The 19,539-nt window shown below is 36.0% G+C and overlaps 1 protein-coding gene across 2 annotated transcripts in view; it reads right to left on the bottom strand.

Annotated features, from left to right (window-relative positions):
- COMMD10 (COMM domain containing 10) overlaps positions 1-19,539 on the bottom strand; it is a 167,966-nt gene that overhangs the window by 81,895 nt on the left and 66,532 nt on the right. The window contains exon 6 of one of the 2 annotated variants that reach the window (XM_059919423.1): positions 8,234-8,505. The exons of the other annotated variant lie outside the window; for it this stretch is intronic. Within the exon in view, the coding sequence (XP_059775406.1) occupies positions 8,488-8,505 (18 nt within the window). The 3' untranslated portion in view covers positions 8,234-8,487. Of the gene's footprint in view, positions 1-8,233; positions 8,506-19,539 lie in introns of those variants that run through there. 2 annotated transcript variants of the gene reach the window in all.

Genomic DNA, 19,539 nt, shown 5'->3' with positions numbered 1-19,539 from the left:
ACTACTAGCTGTCCTGAACTTCTTGCCTGGAACCCTGCAATAAATGCTGCGCTTCTCTTCACCACAACCCGGTGTCAGCAGATTGGCTTTATTGCGAGCAGACCCAAGTTTGGTTCCGAAACACTAGTACTTCAATTCTACCTCTACTACTAATTCAATATATAACATAGGCAAGTCATGTAATCTCCCTGTGCTTCAGTATCTGAACTGGATTCTACTCAAACGGTAACTGGCTCCTTCCATGGGGGCCTATGGTAATTTACACTTTATCGCACTTTCAGAAAGAAAAAGTAGCAGAGTTCTTCCACAGATTTTCTATTTCTATAAAAATAAAATTGTCCTTAACTCTACTTACAATTCTTATTGGCAAGAAAGATAAAAAAACCCAACTGTTTACATGAAATACAATGACATTTTAGGAAGTAAAAATTGTTGCCTAAGGTGTTAATTTCATATTATATCTGCAAAGCACATTACCATTACCATCAAATGGATGGGGGATAAATGGAATGACCTTTTTATGCTCTCTTCCAAAACTGAAGACTATGACTGTGAACTAGACTCTGCAAAATGTGGCAAACAACCCCACATATTAAAAATGCCACAAGTGTTTACTGCAGAAAACATAAAAAAGGATAGATATTTATTTGGCAGAAACAATTATCCTTTCTTGATTATATACTTCTGATAAAAATTACTGACAATCTATAAAAAGAAAACCTTTATTATCAAGATGTTATTTTTGCACATGCTGAAAGAACAGGAATACAGGTATATTCTAAGTGCTTCTAAGCTTTATTTAGAAAATCATATGTCACACTAAAACAATATCCATTATTTCTTAGGTTTTGCTTAGTGTCTCCTTTTCCTGATAAATTTGAAAATCTGTGCTATCGTTTATATATGAAGATAAAAATTTATCATTTAGAGTACACTATATTAATTATTTTCCTAATCATTATATTAGATTGTGACAAGCCATCCATACACACAGATTTAGCATTTCTGTGACTAATAATAGCATGAGGGATGTCTGAATAAAGTATCACCGTCTATGGTCATAAATAAATTTTCTTAAAGGTAAGCTAGTACAATATCAACTCCATAACTCTGACTTCTTAATATCATGATAATCACCTACATTCACCAAAGCAGGGATGGAAATGTTAACACAGTTGGCTACTAAGTTTTTTACACTAGAAAGTCATCATTTTAGCTATGTGTGTCTATGATTATTCATGCATGAATTTATTCTCATTAATAACAAAACAGCTGAATTCTGTGCCTGCTTACCATAACCACATTTCCTCATACTGAGTCAGTCAGCCCACCACTGTAAAGGGCCACAAGTTATGACAGGACTTTTAAAGTGAAATGTTAAATATCTGACTATAAAAACAAAATGAAAACGCTTGAAATTTCATCTGTGGCTTAATTAGGCTCTAAGTTAAGCACCTCTCCCCGCAACAAGTCACATGGCTATGACACAACTTCTTATAGCCATCAGCAGCCTCTGTGAATATATTTTATTCTGTTAGGATATACTTTAATTCTAGCATTTTATTAAATAGATTCTGACCCTTACTTACTTGATTGACCCTCATAAAAGGAAAAACTAAATATAATTTAAAAAACAACAATAACACAGCAAAGAGAAGCAAATTCCACTGAAGAATCACTTATGTTACAAAAATATATTTTCTTCAAGTTCAAGAAAATTTTCCCCATAGAACCAACATTATGAACAGCAATCAGACTTCCAGACTCACTTGTAAAATTTGATGTGAACCTTAATGTAGCTGAACTACAGAACCTTTTCAAACTCTTAATCCTAGGTAGTTGGGAAGTATTTGGGAACAAGGGTGGCAAGAGACAGTGTTTATTATTATTGTTATTACCAGTGCGAATCATAATATCCAGTAAGCTATTACTTACCAAGTACCCACTACATGCTAGGTATTGTGATAAATGCTTCACATATTTTGCCTCATTTAATTTTCATAGCCACTCTGTGATATAGGTTTTATTTTCATCCTACAGGTTAAAATAATGAAGACTTGAAAAATTAAGTGACTTGCCTAAGGTCATATAGTTGGGAAGTGGCAAAGTCATACTCAGGTCCACATGGCTTCCAAAGTCCATGCTGTCTACCACTTTGCTACACTGCCAACCTTCAAAATACCTACTTTCCTTTCCAGAGCCAAAATTTCCAGTCCTTAAGCACAGGTGATCCCAGCTACACACTAGAAGAAACCTTTCTTATATAATTTGCACTGGATATAAATAACTAAATCCTACCAGAAGTAGCATTTGCATCTTTTCAAAAGGAGGCAATTGAATTCAACTGAATTCAAGAATGATATATTAGATAGGGAAACAAAAGCAAGCAGAACAGCTTGCAATGGGAAGTAGATCAGCCCTACTGGAAGAGGACTTCTCTACTTGTCTCACTGGCATCTTTTCTTTTTTGGAAATATCACAACTCCATTCAGTGTGATACTGATAGAGCTATCAATCATGCGGCCTTCCATCCCCAAACCCTGGTGGCCATGAGAACCAAGCAAGGCCAATAGTTTTTGGGGTTCCCCCACCCCCCTGAGATTTTTTTAAATTGTCACTGGGGAAAACAACAGTCATTCATACTTATCTGAAGTCTGGAACTATAAGAATGATAGACATTTGGACACATGCAGTCCATAGAGAGTACTTGCTGGAGAATAAAGCCATTACAAAAGAGTAGTAAAACTGAACAATGTAGAGACAAAGCCGTGGTGATACTGCTTGAACCCCTGCATCCCACCATGACTGAGGTTAGAGATTCACCTCTTGTTTCACAGTAGCTATTTGAGCCAGCAAATTTTGACTAAGTTAATTTGTGTTAGATCTCTGACGTTCACACCCAGAAGAATCCTGACTAACATAGGTTTTTGAGAGTTTGCTCTTGAGGGCATCTTCCCCCTGGAGTGCTTTCACTGGTTCTTTTCTTTATCCATTCCAAGCAAGAGGGAAATGAAGATAATCAATTTCAATTTCAGACCAAGAATGATTGGTAAAGGGAAAATACAGGGATACTGAATGACGTTGGGGCAGTTAAAGGCAGTATTAATAAATATTACTTTCCTACTTAAAATATTTATGTACAAAAATCTGGAAATAGCATGATTCTCATCCATACGCTCATATTTTCAGTCACGATGTTTGACAGAAAATCACAATGTTTCAACATCAAAACTTCAGAAAGTTATATAATAAGGCAATAACAGTATAAAATGTAGGGAAGTGCTTATTACAAATCAAATACAATTCAGCAAATGTTTGTAATGTGTTTAATTTGACTTTTTAAAATACACGTTTTACATGACTATAATATTCTTTTTAAGTTTTGTTTCTCATCTTGGGTTTTACAGATTTAAGTCATACAGAAAGTAAAAATGCAGCTATCTTAAAGTTTTATAGAATTCAAGGTTTCAATTCTCATCTCTTTCTCATCTCTTTCTGGATTAATTCTTCACCTTCAAGTATTAGTTGCTTTTCCTTGTTAATATTTCATGTATAAAAGGTATATATAACTAAAATATAAATAAAAAGCTAACCTTTAAAATGTGGTGGCAATAATCCATGATGCCAATTCAAGATGATTTAGCATTTACATCCCAAAGAAACTAGGACTCTTGGTTGCCAACAACAGAAACCTACGCCCTAAACTAGCATAAGCAAAAAGGTAATGTATTGGCTCAAAGGATTAAAATGTATGAGTAGGAATTGCTTCAGGCATAGCTGGATTTAGGCTTCAAAATATATCATCAGGACTCAGTTTCTCTCCCTCCATCCTCTCAGTTCTACTTTCTGATATGTTGGCCTCCTTCTCAGGCTCCATATGATATGTGAGGCTGTAGTGCTTGAAGCTGCTACAGCCATCTTTCTATCAGTATATACTGATATATACTCACCCAATCTGAACCAATCCATGTATGTAAGGAGACACAATGTGCTGATTGCTTAGGTATAGCTCACATACACCATCTCTGAGTTGGCTGGTGGGTGTGGCCTTACCCTACGAGCAAGGAAGGGGTGGATTCTTCAAAAGAAAATCAAAGGGATGTTTTCCATAATATCAGGAATACATGCCCAATACAAATTATATCTTTTCATAATAAAAATTATGTGAACAAAAAATAACATCTACAAAAAAATGTTTTAAGTTTTTTAGAGTGGAACTATATGAACAATTTCTTGAAAATAGTATTCTTAATTAGATGTTCATTGTTTCCTTCTGATGCCACTACTGAAATAATTAAAACCTATATTTTCCCCCTTTCAAATTCCCTTTTACAACGTTAACTGAAATTCAGGGTTTTGACAGCTGTAGCTACCAAAAAAAAAAAAAAAAAGGATATATTTCCAGATAGTTAGAGATTAAGCCCAATTATTACCACTAATAATTGTACCAGTCAGAGTTCTTGGTTGCAGGAGCAGGTGCAATCTGTTAAGTTAAGCAGAAAAGGACACATAAATGAAGCTGAAGAAACAGACTTAGGAAACAAGCTGGAACTAAAGAGCACTAGGAGGCCAGAAATGCCACGAAAATCATGCTGAAGGAAAGAAAAGTTGGCTTAGGAAGCCTCTGCTGAGAATGTTGGCACCACTACCACTGCTGGTACCAGTGCCTCATTTGTAACTGTCCCCTATTCCTTTGTATTGCTTTTTTCGGATGTAAAGTTTCATGCAGAGATTTCTAACCAGTTGAGCATAAATCATGTGCCTGAATTCAAGCTGTATCAAGAGGTATGAGAGGCATGATCACAGCATTATGGCTTCCACAGTAGAAGCAGGACTTCAAGCACTTAGAATAAACCCTAACATATAATAAGCCCTTAATAAATGTAATTTATTATTCTCATAAAAGCATGGTTTAAGTAATTATGTGGCAAATAATGTTTTTACCATGATACTATATAAGCGATAGATCGTTTTCATTAAAAAAAAAAAAGGCAACAAAAATATTTCCCAAATCACACAATTATTGGTAGAAAATAAGCAAAAACTGATTATTCCGAATCAACTCTTGGCTCCAATTCCTGCAGAAAGAATTCCTTAAAAATAAACTCCAATCTCCTTTCCCCCCAGATATATCCTGCCTCTACCACATAATTTAATTCAAATGGGCATACTAAGGCAATCAATAAACAGGAGGCAATCAAAGCTTGACCTGCTGGGGTAGATTATGGCAGGTCATGAACAAGTTACTTCTTTCTCCACCATGAGTATAATGGGTCAAGTAGTCAGTCACTTACTGCAAAGTAAGTAGCGATGTTCATCTAGGTTAGTTTCCATTACAGCTATTGGAAACTGAAAGAGTCAATATTCTGTTGTAAACAGACAGAAAGACATGTTATCTCACTCATAAAGATTCCTGTCCAGACTATGGATCTATATACTTAGAGTGAAAAAGCTGTCACTTGGCTCCTATATTACCACACTGCTTTTTTGATTGCAGGGTAAAGTCCATTATTACTCTCTTAGAATTCTACCCAAGACACAGAGCTATAATTTAAAGAAAATAAAGTATAAGATATAAAGGAAGTATTTAAGAGGAAAATCTGGATTACAATGTACAGTTGTTGTTTTAATTAAAGTACAAGTACTTGGAAGCCAGCAATTTTATTCATAAAAAAGCTTTGTTTAAAAAAAAAAAAGACAGAATTTAATTACTACCATATGTTTTCTCAACTCAGTTAAATATAAACTACATTCATTTCTAAATTTCTGTTTTGAGTTTGAATTAGAATATGCTGGGAATATAGTTACATGTAAATGTTAATACGAGAAGTAATTAAGAGATCATTTAATCTGCTTCCTAGTGGTAAACCAAATTCTGTCATTCTTCTTTGTCATATTCACAGGTAGATATGTTGACGGGGATTTTTTTTACAGCACTAAAGTAGCTCTATAAATGATATAAAGGTTACTTTTAAACACTAAAATATCTTCAGAATTCCACTTAACACTCTTTACTAATCCATAAAACATGGTAGCAATCTCTGTACATATGTGCAATATTTGACTGTACTTAAATGCACATACCATTATTATTTTGTGTAGAAATGAGAAATCTACAAAATGAGTACAATGTCACTGCTCTCTGCTCCTTTATATATTCATTAATTTACCTTATACTTTTAGCTGTACTTTCAGCTGTCAAATTGTTCTTCATTATAAAAGTTTTGTAACCTTTTATTTATTTATTTATTTATTTATTTATTTTATTATTATTTTTTTTAAACATCTTTATTGAAGTATAATTGCCTTACAATGGTGTGTTAGCTTCTGCTTTATAACAACGTGAATCAGTTATACATATACAATATGTTCCCATTTCTCTTCCCTCTTGCATCTCCCTCCCTCCCACCCTCCCCATCCCACCCCTCTAGGTGGTCACAAAGCACCGAGCTGATCTCCCTGTGCTATGCGGCTGCTTCCCACTAGCTATCTATTTTACATTTGGTAGTGTATATATGTCCATGACACTCTCTTACCCTGTCACATCTCACCCCACCCCCTCCCCATATCCTCAAGTCCATTCTCTAGTAGGTCTGTGTCTTTATTCCCGTCTTGCCACTAGGTTCTTCATGGCCTTTTTTTTTTTTTTTTTTCCTTAGATTCCGTATATATGTGTTAGCATACTGTATTTGTTTTTCTCTTTCTGACTTACTTCACTCTGTATGACAGACTCTAACTCCATCCACCTCATTACAAATACCTCCATTTCATTTCTTTTTATGGCTGAGTAATATTCCATTGTATATATGTGCCACATCTTCTTTATCCATTCGTCTGTTGATGGACATTTAGGTTGCTTCCAGGTCCTGGCTATTGTAAATAGAGCTGCAATGAACATTGTGGTACATGACACTTTTTGACCTATGGTTTTCTCAGGGTATATGCCCAGTAGTGGGATTGCTGGGTCGTATGGTAGTTCTATTTGTAGTTTTTTAAGGAACCTCCATACTGTTCTCCATAGTGGCTGTATCAATTTACATTCCCACCAACAGTGCAAGAGTGTTCCCTTTCCTCCACACCCTCTCCAGCATTTATTGTTTCTAGATTTTTTGATGATGGCCATTCTGACCGGTAACCTTTTATTTACTAGAGTATTAGGAGCTGAGAAAAGTCTAATATATTTAGGTAGAAAACAGAATTTCTGGTGTCTCTTTTGGATATATGTATTCCTTAACTGTTTTTAAAGTGTATTTTATTTTTAGAAAAACATTTTTTGGAAAATTGATAAAAATCTTTTACCTATATTTTAGTTTTTCATTTAGGGGCATACACTAAAGAGTAGTCAATAAATATGTGATTTAATTTAAAATGCCATAAGAAACAAAATACTCAGCTTCCTAATAAAAAACTTTGAGATTATTACATATTTCTAGTTTTTTTAAAAAGTAAAAAGCAGAGGATGATAAAGAAAAAGTGTATATGCTATACAGCTATTATGCCCTATTGAGTACACTGCTTAATAACTCTAGTAGAGGAAGTAATTGCTGCACCTCCACTTAAAACTTATTATTATACACTGACAATGAAAAGAAGCTTCATAAGGTCAAAGACACACTGATCTACAGAGCTATGGAGAAATAAAGTTGTTCACTTATTCAGTCATTTCTTCAACAAATATGTCTTGAGCTCCTTACAAGTGTCAGGCCCTATGACCAATGAAATCCCTACTCTTTAGAAACTAACACTAAAAGACATGGGAAGAAACACATTAAATAAATTACTACAAATGTGACAAGTGCTATGAAGATAAGGTATAAAGTAGGAAGACTAAGGCATGTCAGGTCAGGTCAGGGAAAATCTCTTGGGAAATGACATGTGACAACTGAACAGTATGTTCGAGGAGTTGGGGAAATCGAGGAGAGTGCTTTCTAGATAGAAGAAACAGAACCTGTAAAAACCCAGAGACAGAAGAAAAAACCAGGTATATCTGATGAAATGAAGGGAGTGCATATGACAAGAAAAGGGGAAATAGAATGATATGAATGTAAGGCTGGGGATATGAGACTCTCGCATAAAGTAATGAGAAAGCTGTTAAGCATTATTAAGCAGGAAGGTAAAATAAATTTACAAAAGCAGAAACAGTATTGGAATGGTCTAAAGACCATGAAAATAAACAACTTGTTTAAAAAGTTTGTGAGAATATGCGAAAGAGGGAGGCATCTCAAATAGCAGATGGATTCATTTGTTACTTTTATTTGATGCTGGATTCTTTTGAGCATGCTTAAGTGTTGATGGTAAGAGGCCAACAGAGAGGATGATGGAGGAGAGAGAAGTCACTCGGACAACTGAAAGAGAAGGAACTCAGAGCTCAAGAAATTATTAGGCAACTCATCAGCCAGTGTGTTATTTTCTCCAGCAATGCTTAATGCTTGATGGCAGAGTAAAGTCAGATAGATTTATCCAGAAGCACAGTTCTTGCTGGTGGGTTCAGGGAAGACTAGGACACTGAAAAGAGAGTAAATGATGGATCAGAGTCTTAGACAGATAAAGAAGAAAACAAAAATAGTAAAGGTCAATCAAAGAGTTCTCAATAAGGACAAATAGGAGAAAGTAATCAGAGGCAAGATGTTTGTTTCTGTTATTTCAAAGTTGGAAAATTTCTGATCATGGCCCAAAATGTGCCTCTGTATGGGCAGAGATCAATCCTAGAGCTAAGCAGGCCAAGGAACTTTTCTACCAGGAGTGCCTTCTTTGCATAGGACCCTTCTTCTGTGATGTTTTGTTGGCTGAGAACTCTACCAAGAAGACAGCCTGGAAAACTCTTCCCTCCTCCCTGCCCTACCAAGGCTAAGGAGAAAGCAGAGTGGGACCCGAGAGAAAGGGAAGTCAAGGAATAGTATGCTCGAGCCTGCTCTTGGTTTTACAGACTTTCTTGAAAGACACCGATCCTTTTGTTCAAACAATACTGTCCACATAAATACAAAAGCTAAAACAGAAAAATATAGGTGGAAGTAGGACGAGGGGCCCGTTAAACTCCCCTTGCCCATCCTCCATCTTCCCATATCCTTGTATCTAGCAGCCACCTAGGACCTCAGAGCACAAATTGACTTTTTATTCAAAGTGAACAAAAAAGTAAAAACTCTATGCCTTCTTAAAACACACATCCTTGTTGGGATCATTATGGATCACAGGTTAAGACAATATAGAGATCTATGGGCACAAAGCTCTAGCAAATCATGAAGAAACTTTTTTTACGTCTTCCTTTCTATACTTAGCAATAGGATCTATTTGTCTTTGGAGAAAAACTTAATGTGCCAAAAGTTTCATTAGGCATTTTGTGTATATACTTGCATTCAACTCCCTCAAAATTCTGGAGAATAAATCATATTATTTCCATTTTGCAAAACAAGAAGTTGAGGCCCAAAGAGGTCAAGTAACTAGCCCACAGTTACAAAACTATTAAGTGAAGGGGTCAGAACTCAAAGCATCTGCTCCTAAAGTCCCAAGTCCATTACATCACATTGCCTCCAAGTTCATAAATGTTACGCTGTCCCTCTATTACCATTTATATATAAAAATTCTCTGGCTAAAAGCCCATAAAATGTTTTTGCATAAAAAACATTAAAAACAGCTCAACCCTTGAGAATTATCATATAACTTTTTAAAAATAATAATACCACTTAACATAGTCAAATCTCTGCTCAATCTGTTTCCTTTTGGTAAATAATGATCCTCTCCACTGCTGCTAGAATAAAAGATGATGTTGCTTCTTTAGTGTTCCGTATGTCCTATTCTACATCTACATGATTGATGAGGTTCTAGCCTAGAAGCCAGGGTAAAGCAGTATTACTAACCCAGAAAGGTTGGCTGGAGATGAAACTCCAACCACTAAAATATGTCTACATAAAACTAACAAAGGTCTTGGAAACAAGTATTTGAGAAAACAATCACTGAGTAACAGGATCATGAGAAAAAGGAGCCCAAATTAATTTTAAGTATTGTAGAGGAAAAGTTGATTTTAATTAAGAGCTTCAGGAAAAAAAAAAAAGTCAGATACATAACTAAGCAAAATAAAGGAAGTATGGATACATAACTAGGAAGTAAATACAAAAGAACATGCCAGATTTTTTTAAGAACAGAGAACTATGGACCAGATAGAAATATCTGTCATTTTTCTACATGTGAGAGTAATAAGTACATCTATTAAACTTTCAAAAATAATCCAAGTAAAATGAGGTCCTGGCATATCTCATTATTCATATAACTGTTTCCAATATTCTTTTACAGTATATCTTCTCAAAAGCATCATGAATTCAATCCTTTCATATTTGGAACTGAGGGACGACACAGTCAACTGTAGATTATTAGCCGTAAACAGGAGACTGATCAAAATGATCAAAATTCACACAAATTCGAAAAGGAATTTTTATTTGGCTTAAAATAATATCAGTCTCTTCTGTAATGCATGGAAACACAATCTCAAAAATGTTCTAGCCCATTTCTGATCAACACTAACACTATTTAGGTATAGCCCTGCTACTGTACAATACTTGAATGCACTAATGGGAGAGAGATCTCCTCACATACCACAAATGAACTGCTTTGTAGATTATCAGCTTTCCAGAAAAAGCAAAACTGAATGTAAAATTCATATTCATTCATTCACTTATTCATTCAAAAACTATTGACTAAATGTTTACTATGTGTCTGGCACTGTGGTAAGTATGATGAATACATAAGTGGTGAACAAAACACCAATGTCTATTTCTTCCAAATGTAAACAAAACCGTATTCTCTCAGAACAGAGCTTCCTTCTGAAAGAAAGCCACAAGTTTAAATTGAACACTACTTGGAAAGTCTTTACACTTTTTAAATTCAAGGAGGCCTATATAATTCAGTTTCATAAGGATACAGAACATTTAAATCCTTCCAATGGTCCCTTAGAGATCTGGGAAATATCACATTAAAAATAAAAACAAGATTGACTTTCATTTTAATGAGCTAATTTTCTATGTAGTCATTGAAATTCTAGGGCACTGAGCTAGCTAAACCCAGATTTTAAAAACTATTTTAGGCATTTAAATTTTATTCTCAAGGAGTTTGCTAAGATTCTTAGGTTTTAGGTCCTAGAAACTGCTTTTTCCTTTCAATTCTGACACTGTCCCTTTAGTAACCCCTATGAATACTAACATTTCATATTTCAACGATAATGTTAGATATTCTATGTCCATGGTAATTATCTTCTATATTCTCTGAAGAGCCAACGGCCTCTCTCACCAACAATCTATCTTTATGATTACATATTAATTTATTATTTTCACTTCCCTTCTGGACAATCTACCTTTTTTCCATTTGATTAAGAATTTTAATCTTTTACTTGACTTTCTAACTTTTTAATCTTTGTGGGTACCAATATTACTTTAAACACCCCCAAAATTAGGGGATCTCCTAATCTTCTTAGTAATAATGAAAGTTTCCTCTCTGTGTAATCTTAATCTTACTGTGTAATCTTACTTTAATGTAGTAATGATTTTAATCACCTTCATTGACTGCTTCTTTGACCAAACTCTCAAAACACAGCTGAGCTCCCCCTGACCCTACACACACACACACACACACACACATACACAAACACGCACGTTCTTCCCATTTCCATAAACAATACTATTCATCTATTTACATAAACCAGAAAGCCCAGGATTGCCCTTAACTTCTCTCCTCTTTCTCCCTCACCTCCCCGCTGCCTCCCTTCCCCAAACTTATAAGCAAGCTAGTCTACTTTCAGTTCCTAGAATAAAGATTTTTCATCTTGCCTTATCATATAACTTTTTAAAAATAATAATAGCGCTATAAATATATATAAAATATTATATTTTATAAATATAAAATTAGAAGGCCACTCTCATTAGAAGGCCTATAAATATTTAACTAAGATAATACTCCCGCCTCCTCCTCTCAATAGACCTAGTTCCTTCTCTTTTTTGGGTTTCAACTTCAGTGTCATCTCTTCAGAGACCACCATACCTAACAGAGTCTGGTCTCTGATACTCTCTATCTTCTTTCCCTTGTTTGTGCCCTTCGTGTGACGTACTTCAACTGGCAACTACATAATTTGCCTGTTTACCTATTTGTGTATATATGGCCCCCAGGAGAATGTAAACTCCATGAGAGCAGGAGCTAAGTCTGTCTTACTCTTTATCTCCAGTTCTAAATATGCCTAGCACATATTAAATATTTAGTAAACATTTATTGAATAAATGAATAAATAATGGAAAGTTCAGATGAAAAAATGCTGAGATGCCGGCCAGTTTCATAACACACTATCACTGTGGTAAATAAGACCATGGATGCCAGAAGTTAAAGATCACTTTCTTAAATTACAAAATCTTCCTTCTCATTCTCATCTGGATAACTTCAAACACGTCTGTCAAGATCTGTAACAGTGGCTCTCAAAATGTGTTCCTAGACCAGCAGCATCAGGATCACAATCCTTCTACACTCTTCCCTTCATTCTCTGTATTAAACTAAATTCTAGTCCTATTGCTTTTCTCCCTAGATATGCCTCATGGGTTTGAATTTTCTACTTCATTCCTACTACGACAACCTGATAGCTCAATCTATCCTGCCTTTCCACCCCCTGGTATTACTTTACTTCAATCTTTCATGCTCACCATCACAGAATGATCTTCCCAAAATACAATTTTATCAAGTCATTCTGTTTGAGAAATCTATAAAAGCACTCCAGGGCCTACAACATAAAAAGTACATGGTTTGCAAGGATCTCCTTAATCTAACCCCAGGTTACTAACAATTCCTACTATGTGCCTTCCACTCTCATTAGGCTGCTCCCTTTATTCTTCCCCAAGGCTTCTAAGCTCTCTCCCTCATGGAACACCAGCTCTTCTCCCCACCACCTGTTCATACCCTTCAACATCTCACTTCTTCCACGTGTCTTGAATCAAGCCCACTCCACATGTGCTCATAGGTGCTTACAAACAGAAAATACTCCACTATGGTCAGGAAATGTGGGTTCTAACTCTGCTTCTGACATTATCCGGTAGTGTGACTCTGGGCAGATTTTTGAGGTAACAACTAGTTGCAAACTCAGCAAGACACAGCACAGTGTTTGATAAGTGGATCCTTAATACCTGTGACTGATTAACTCTGACAACTCCTCTGTCTATATCAAGCAAGATAAATAAAGCAATACTCTTTTAAGTAATAAAACCTTAAAATAATTTCATAATTTTCAAAATCATGAAATCAGGGTATGAGGGGAAGTTTATTTTTTTCCTTTCCTTTTCTTCAATTAATTTAAGTAGCAAAAGATAAAACAGGATCTGAGAATTTCTTTTTAGGAAGCCCATAAGAATATATTTGGTAATGCTTAGCTATATTCAGTATTTCAGATAATTACTCTTGGAAAGAGTGGCAAACTCTAGCTCAGCTCTTTTAGGAACTTTTATAGCAAAATACTGTTCGTTTTTATATTGGTTCCCTTTCTGTTATTTTATTTTGTTTCTGGGATTATAAAATTACATAGATAAACATGAAGCCAGAATTAAATTTAAAAACATGCTTATTGGACTCCAGGAGGGCTCACACCAAGGAGTACTGCCCAGAACTTCTGCTGCCAGTGTCCTTGTCCCCGCGGTGAGCCACAGCCACCCCCTGCCTCTGCAGGAGACCCTCCAGCACTAGCAGCCGTGTGGCTGACAGGGTCTTGGTGTTCCGGCCAGGTATGAGGCCTGAGCCTCGGAGGTGGGAGAGCCGAGTTCAGGACACTGGACTCCCAGCCCCCCGTAATATCAGTCGGCAAGAGCTCTCCCAGAGATCTCCATCTCAACACTAAGACCCGGCTCCACTCAAGGACCAGCAAGCTCCAGTGCTGGACACCCCATGCCAAACAACTAGCAAGACAGGAACACAATCCCACCCATTAGCAGAGAGGCTGCCAAAAACATAAGTTCACAGACACCCCAAAACACACCATCAGACTCGTTCCTGCCCACGAGAAAGACAAGATCGAGCCTCACCCACCAAAAAACACAGGCAACAGTCCCCTCCACCAGGAAACCTACACAACCCACTAAACCAACCTTAGCCACTGGGGGAAGACACTAAAAACAATGGGAACTACGGACCGGCAGCCTGCAAAGAGGAGACGCCAAACACAGTAAGTTAAGCAAAATGAGGAGAGAAATACACAACAGATGAAGGAGCAAGGTAAAAACCCACCAGACCAAACAAATGAAGAGGAAATAGGCAGTCTACCTGAAAAAGAATGCAGAGTAATGATACTAAGATGATCCAAAATCTTGGAAACAGAATGGAGAAAAAACACGAAACGTTTAACAAGGACCTAGAAGAACTAAAGAGCAAACAAACAATGATGAACAACACAATAAATGAAATTAAAAATTCTCTAGAAGGAATCAATAGCAGAATAACAGAGGCAGAAGAATGGATAAGTGACCTGGAAGATAAAATAGTGAAAATAACTATTTCCACTATCCCACAGAGCAGAATAAAGAAAAAAGAATGAAAAGAATTGAGGACAGTCTCAGAGACCTCTGGGACAACATTAAACACAGAAACATTCAAATTATAGGTGTCCAAGAAGAAGAAGAGAAAAAGAAAGGGACTGAGAAAATATTTGAAGAGATTATAGTTGAAAACTTCCCTAATATGGGAAAGGAAATAGTCAATCAAATCCAAGAAGTGCAGAGAGTCCCGTAAAGGATAAATCCACGGAGAAACATGCCAAGACACATATTAATCAAACTATCAAAAATTAAACACAAAGAAAAAATATTAAAAGCAGCAAGGGAAAAGCAACAAATAACATACAAGGGAATCCCCATAAGGTTAACAGCTGATCTTTCAGGAGAAACTCTGCAAGCCAGAAGGGAGTAGCAGGACATATTTAAAGTGATGAAAGGGAAAAAACTACAACCAAGATTACTCTACCCAGCAAGTATATCATTCAGATTCGATGGAGAAATCAAAACCTTTACAGGCAAGCAAAAGCGAGGAGAATTCAGCACCACCAAACCACCTTTAAAACAAATGCTAAAGGAACTTCTTTAGGCAGGAACCACAAAAGAAGGAAAAAAACCTACAATAACAAATGCAAAACAATTGAGAAAATGGTAATAGGAACATACATATCAATACTTACCTTAAATGTAAATGGATTAAATGCTCCAACCAAAATACACGGACTGGCTGAATGGAAACATAAAACAAGACCCATATATATGCTGTCTACAAGAGACCCATTTCAGACCTAGGGACACATACAGACTGAAAGTGAGGGGACGGAAAAAGATATTCCATGCAAATGGAAATCAAAAGAAAGCTGGAGTAGCAATTCTCGTATCAGACAAAATAGACTTTAAAATAAAGACTATTAAAAGAGACAAAGAAGGACACTATGTAATGATCAAGGGATCAATCCAAGAAGATATAACAATTGTAAATATTTATGTACTCAACATAGGAGCACCTCAATACATAAGGCAAATGCTAACAGCCATGAAAGGGGAAATCGACAGTAACACAATCACAGTAGAGGATTTAACACCCCACTTTCACCAATGGACAGATCAACCAAAATGAAAATAAATAAGGAAACACAAGCTTTAAATGACACATTAAACAAGATGGACTTGATATTTATAGGACATGCCATCCAAAAACAAGAGAATACACTTTCTTCTCAAGTGCTCATGGAACATTCTCCAGGATAGATCATATCTTGGGTCACAAATCAAGCCTTGGTAAATTTAAGAAAATTGAAGTCATATCAAGTATCTTTTCCGACCACAATGCTATGAGATTAGATATCAATTACAAGAAAAAAACTGTAAAAAATACAAACACATGGAGGCTAAACAATATGCTACTAAATAACAAAGAGATCACTGAAGAAATCAAAGAGGAAATCAAAAAATGCCTAGAAACAAATGACAATGAAAACAAGATGGCCCAAAACCTATGGGATGCAGCAAAAGCAGTTTTAAGAGGGAAGTTTACAGCAATACAATCCTACCTCAAGAAACAAGAAACATCTCAAATAAACAACCTAACCTTATACCTAAAGCAATTAGAGAAAGAAGAACCAAAAAAAACTCCAAAGTTAGCAGAAGGAAAGAAGTCATAAAGACCAGATCAGAAATAAATGAAAAAGAAATGAAGGAAATAGCAAAGATCAATAAAACTAAAAGCTGGTTCTTTGAGAAAATAAACAAAACTGATAAACCACTAGCCTGACTCATCAAGAAAAAAGCGAGAAGACTCAAATCAACAGAATTAGAAATGAAAAAGGAGAAGTAACAACTGACACTGCAGAAGTACAAAGGATCATGCAAGATTACTACAAGCAACTATATGCCAATAAAATGGACAACCTGGAAGAAATGGACAAATTGTTAGAAAAGCACAACCTTCTGAGACTGAACCAGGAAGAAATAGAAAATATAAACAGAACAATCACAAGCACTGAAATTGAAACTGTGATTAAAAATCTTCCAACAAACAAAAGCCCAGGACCAGATGGATTCACAGGCAAATTCTACCAAACATTTCGAGAAGAGCTAACACCTATCCTTCACAAACTCTTCCAAAATATAGCAGAGTGAGGAATACTCTGAAACTCATTCTACAAGGCCACCATCACCCTGATACCAAAACCAGACAAAGATGTCATAAAAAAAGAAAATTACAGGCCAATATCACTGATGAAGATAGATGCAAAAATCCTCAACAAAATACTAGCAAACAGAATCCAACAGCACATTAAAAGGATCATACATCATGATCAAGTGGGATTTATCCCAGGAATGCAAGGATTCTTCAATATACGCAAATCAATCAATGTGATACACCATATTAACAAACTGAAGGATAAAAACCATATGATAATCTCAATAGATGCAGAAAAAGCTTTTGACAAAATTCAACACTCATTGATGGTAAAAACTCTCCAGAAAGTAGGCGTAGAGGGAACTTATCTCAACATAATAAAGGCCATATATGACAAACCCACAGCCAACATCGTTCTCAGTGGTGAAAAACTGAAATCATTTCCACTAAGATCAGGAACAAGACAAGGCTGCCCACTCTCACCACTATTATTCAACATAATTTTGGAAGTTTTAGCCACAGCAATCAGAGACGAAAAAGAAATAAAAGGAATCCAAATTGGAAAAGAAGAAGTAAAACTGTCACTGTTTGCAGATGACATGATACTATACACAGAGAAACCTAAAGACGCTACAAGAAAACTACTAGAGCTAATCAATGAATTTGGTAAAGTAGCCGGATACAAAATTAATGCACAGAAATCTCTTGCATACCTATACACTAATGATGAAAAATCTGAAAGAGAAATTAAGGAAACACTCCCATTTACCACTGCAACAAAAAGAATAAAATACCTAGGAATAAACCTACCTAAGGAGAGAAAAGACCTGTATGCAGAAAACTATAAGACACTGATGAAAGAAATTAAAGATGATACAAACAGATGGAGAGATATACCATGTTCTTGGATTGGAAGAATCAACATTGTGCAAATGACTATACTACCCAAAGCAATCTACAGATTCAATGTAATCTCTATCAAACTACCACTGGCATTTTTCACAGAACTAGAACAAAAAATTTCACAATTTGTATGGAAACACAAAAGACCCTGAGTAGACGAAGCAATCTTGAGGAAAAAAAAAAACGGAGCTGGAGGAATCAGGCTCCCTGATTTCAGACTATACTACAAAGCTACAGTAATCAAGACAGTATGGTACTGACAAAAAAACATTAATATAAATCAGTGGAACAGGATAGAAAGCCCAGAGATAAACCCACGCACCTATGGTCAACTAATCTATGACAAAGGAGGCAAGGATATATAATGGAGAAAAGACAGTCTCTTCAATAAGCAGTGCTGGGAAAATTGGACAGCTACATGTAAAAGAATGAAATTAGAACACTCCCTAACACCATACACAAAAATAAACTCAAAATGGATTAAAGAGCTAAATGTAAGGCCAGACACTATAAAACTCTTACAGGAAAACATAGGCAGAACACTCTATGACATAAATCACAGCATGATCCTTTTTGACCCGCCTTCTAGAGAAATCGAAATAAAAACAAAAAGAAACAAATGGGATCTAATGAAACTTAAAAGCTTTTGCACAGCAAAGGAAACCATAAACAAGACGAAAAGACAACCCTCAGAATGGGAGAAAATATTTGCGAATGAAGCAACAGACAAAGGATTAATCTCCAAAATATACAAGCAGCTCATGCAGCTCAATATCACAAAAACAAACAACCCAATACAAAAATGGGCAGAAGACCTAAACAGACATTTCTCCAAAGAAGATATACAGATTGCCAACACACACATGAAAGGATTCTCAACATCACTAATCATTAGAGAAATGCAAATCAAAACTACAATGAGGTATCACCTCACACCAGTCAGAATGGCCATCATCAAAAAATCTACAAACAATAAATGCTGGAGAGGGTGTGGAGAAAAGGGAACCCTCTTGCACATACTGGTATGTGCCAGTACCATACTGCTGGTGGGAATGTAAATTGATACAGCCACTATGGAGAACAGTATGGAGGTTCCTTAGAAAACTAAAAATAGAACTACCATATGACCCAGCAATCCCACTACTGGGCATATACCCTGAGAAAACCATAATTCAAAAAGAGTCATGTACCACAATGTTCATTGTAGCAGTATTTACAATAGCCAGGACATGGAAGCAACCTAAGTGTCCATCGACAGATGAATGGATAAAGAAGATGTGGCACATATATACAATGGAATATTACTCAGCCATAAAAAGAAACGAAATTGAGTTATTTTTAGTGAGGTGGATGGACCTAGAGTCTGTCATACAGAGTGAAGTAAGTCAGAAAGAGAAAAACAAATACTGTATGCGAACACATATATATGGAATCTAAAAAAAAGAAATGGTTCTGAAGAACCTAGGGGCAGGACAGGAATAAAGATGCAGACGTAGAGAATGGACTTGAGGACATGGGGAGGGGAAAGGGTAAACTGGGAAGAAGTGAGAGAGTGGCAATGACATCTATACACTACCAAATGTAAAACAGATAGCTAGTGGTAAGCAGCGGCATAGCACAGGGAGATCAGCTTGGTGCTTTGTGACCACCTAGAGGGGTGGGATAGGGAGGGGTGGGATAGGGAGGGTGGGAGGGAGACGCAGAGGGAGGGGATATGGGGATATATGTATACGTATAGCTGATTCATTGTGTTATACAGCAGAAACTAGCACAACAATGTAAAGCAATTATACTCCAATAAAGATGTTAAAAAAAAAACATGCTTTCTTTGTATCCCTTTAACATAGAGTACCTGAAACCCATAAGTCTCTCGTCCAGGTGCATTACAGAATTATCATGTATCTAATGCAACTGAATGATTAAGACATACAATATTACGTTTTCAAACTCTTAGGAATCAAGATGTTTCTGTGAATACATTCTAATGGC

The sequence above is a fragment of the Balaenoptera ricei genome, chromosome 3 (assembly GCF_028023285.1).
Source record: "Balaenoptera ricei isolate mBalRic1 chromosome 3, mBalRic1.hap2, whole genome shotgun sequence".
NCBI classification, from domain to species: Eukaryota; Metazoa; Chordata; class Mammalia; order Artiodactyla; family Balaenopteridae; genus Balaenoptera; species Balaenoptera ricei.
Note: the sequence above shows the minus strand (reverse complement) of the source record. Positions and strands in the feature narration are given on the sequence as shown.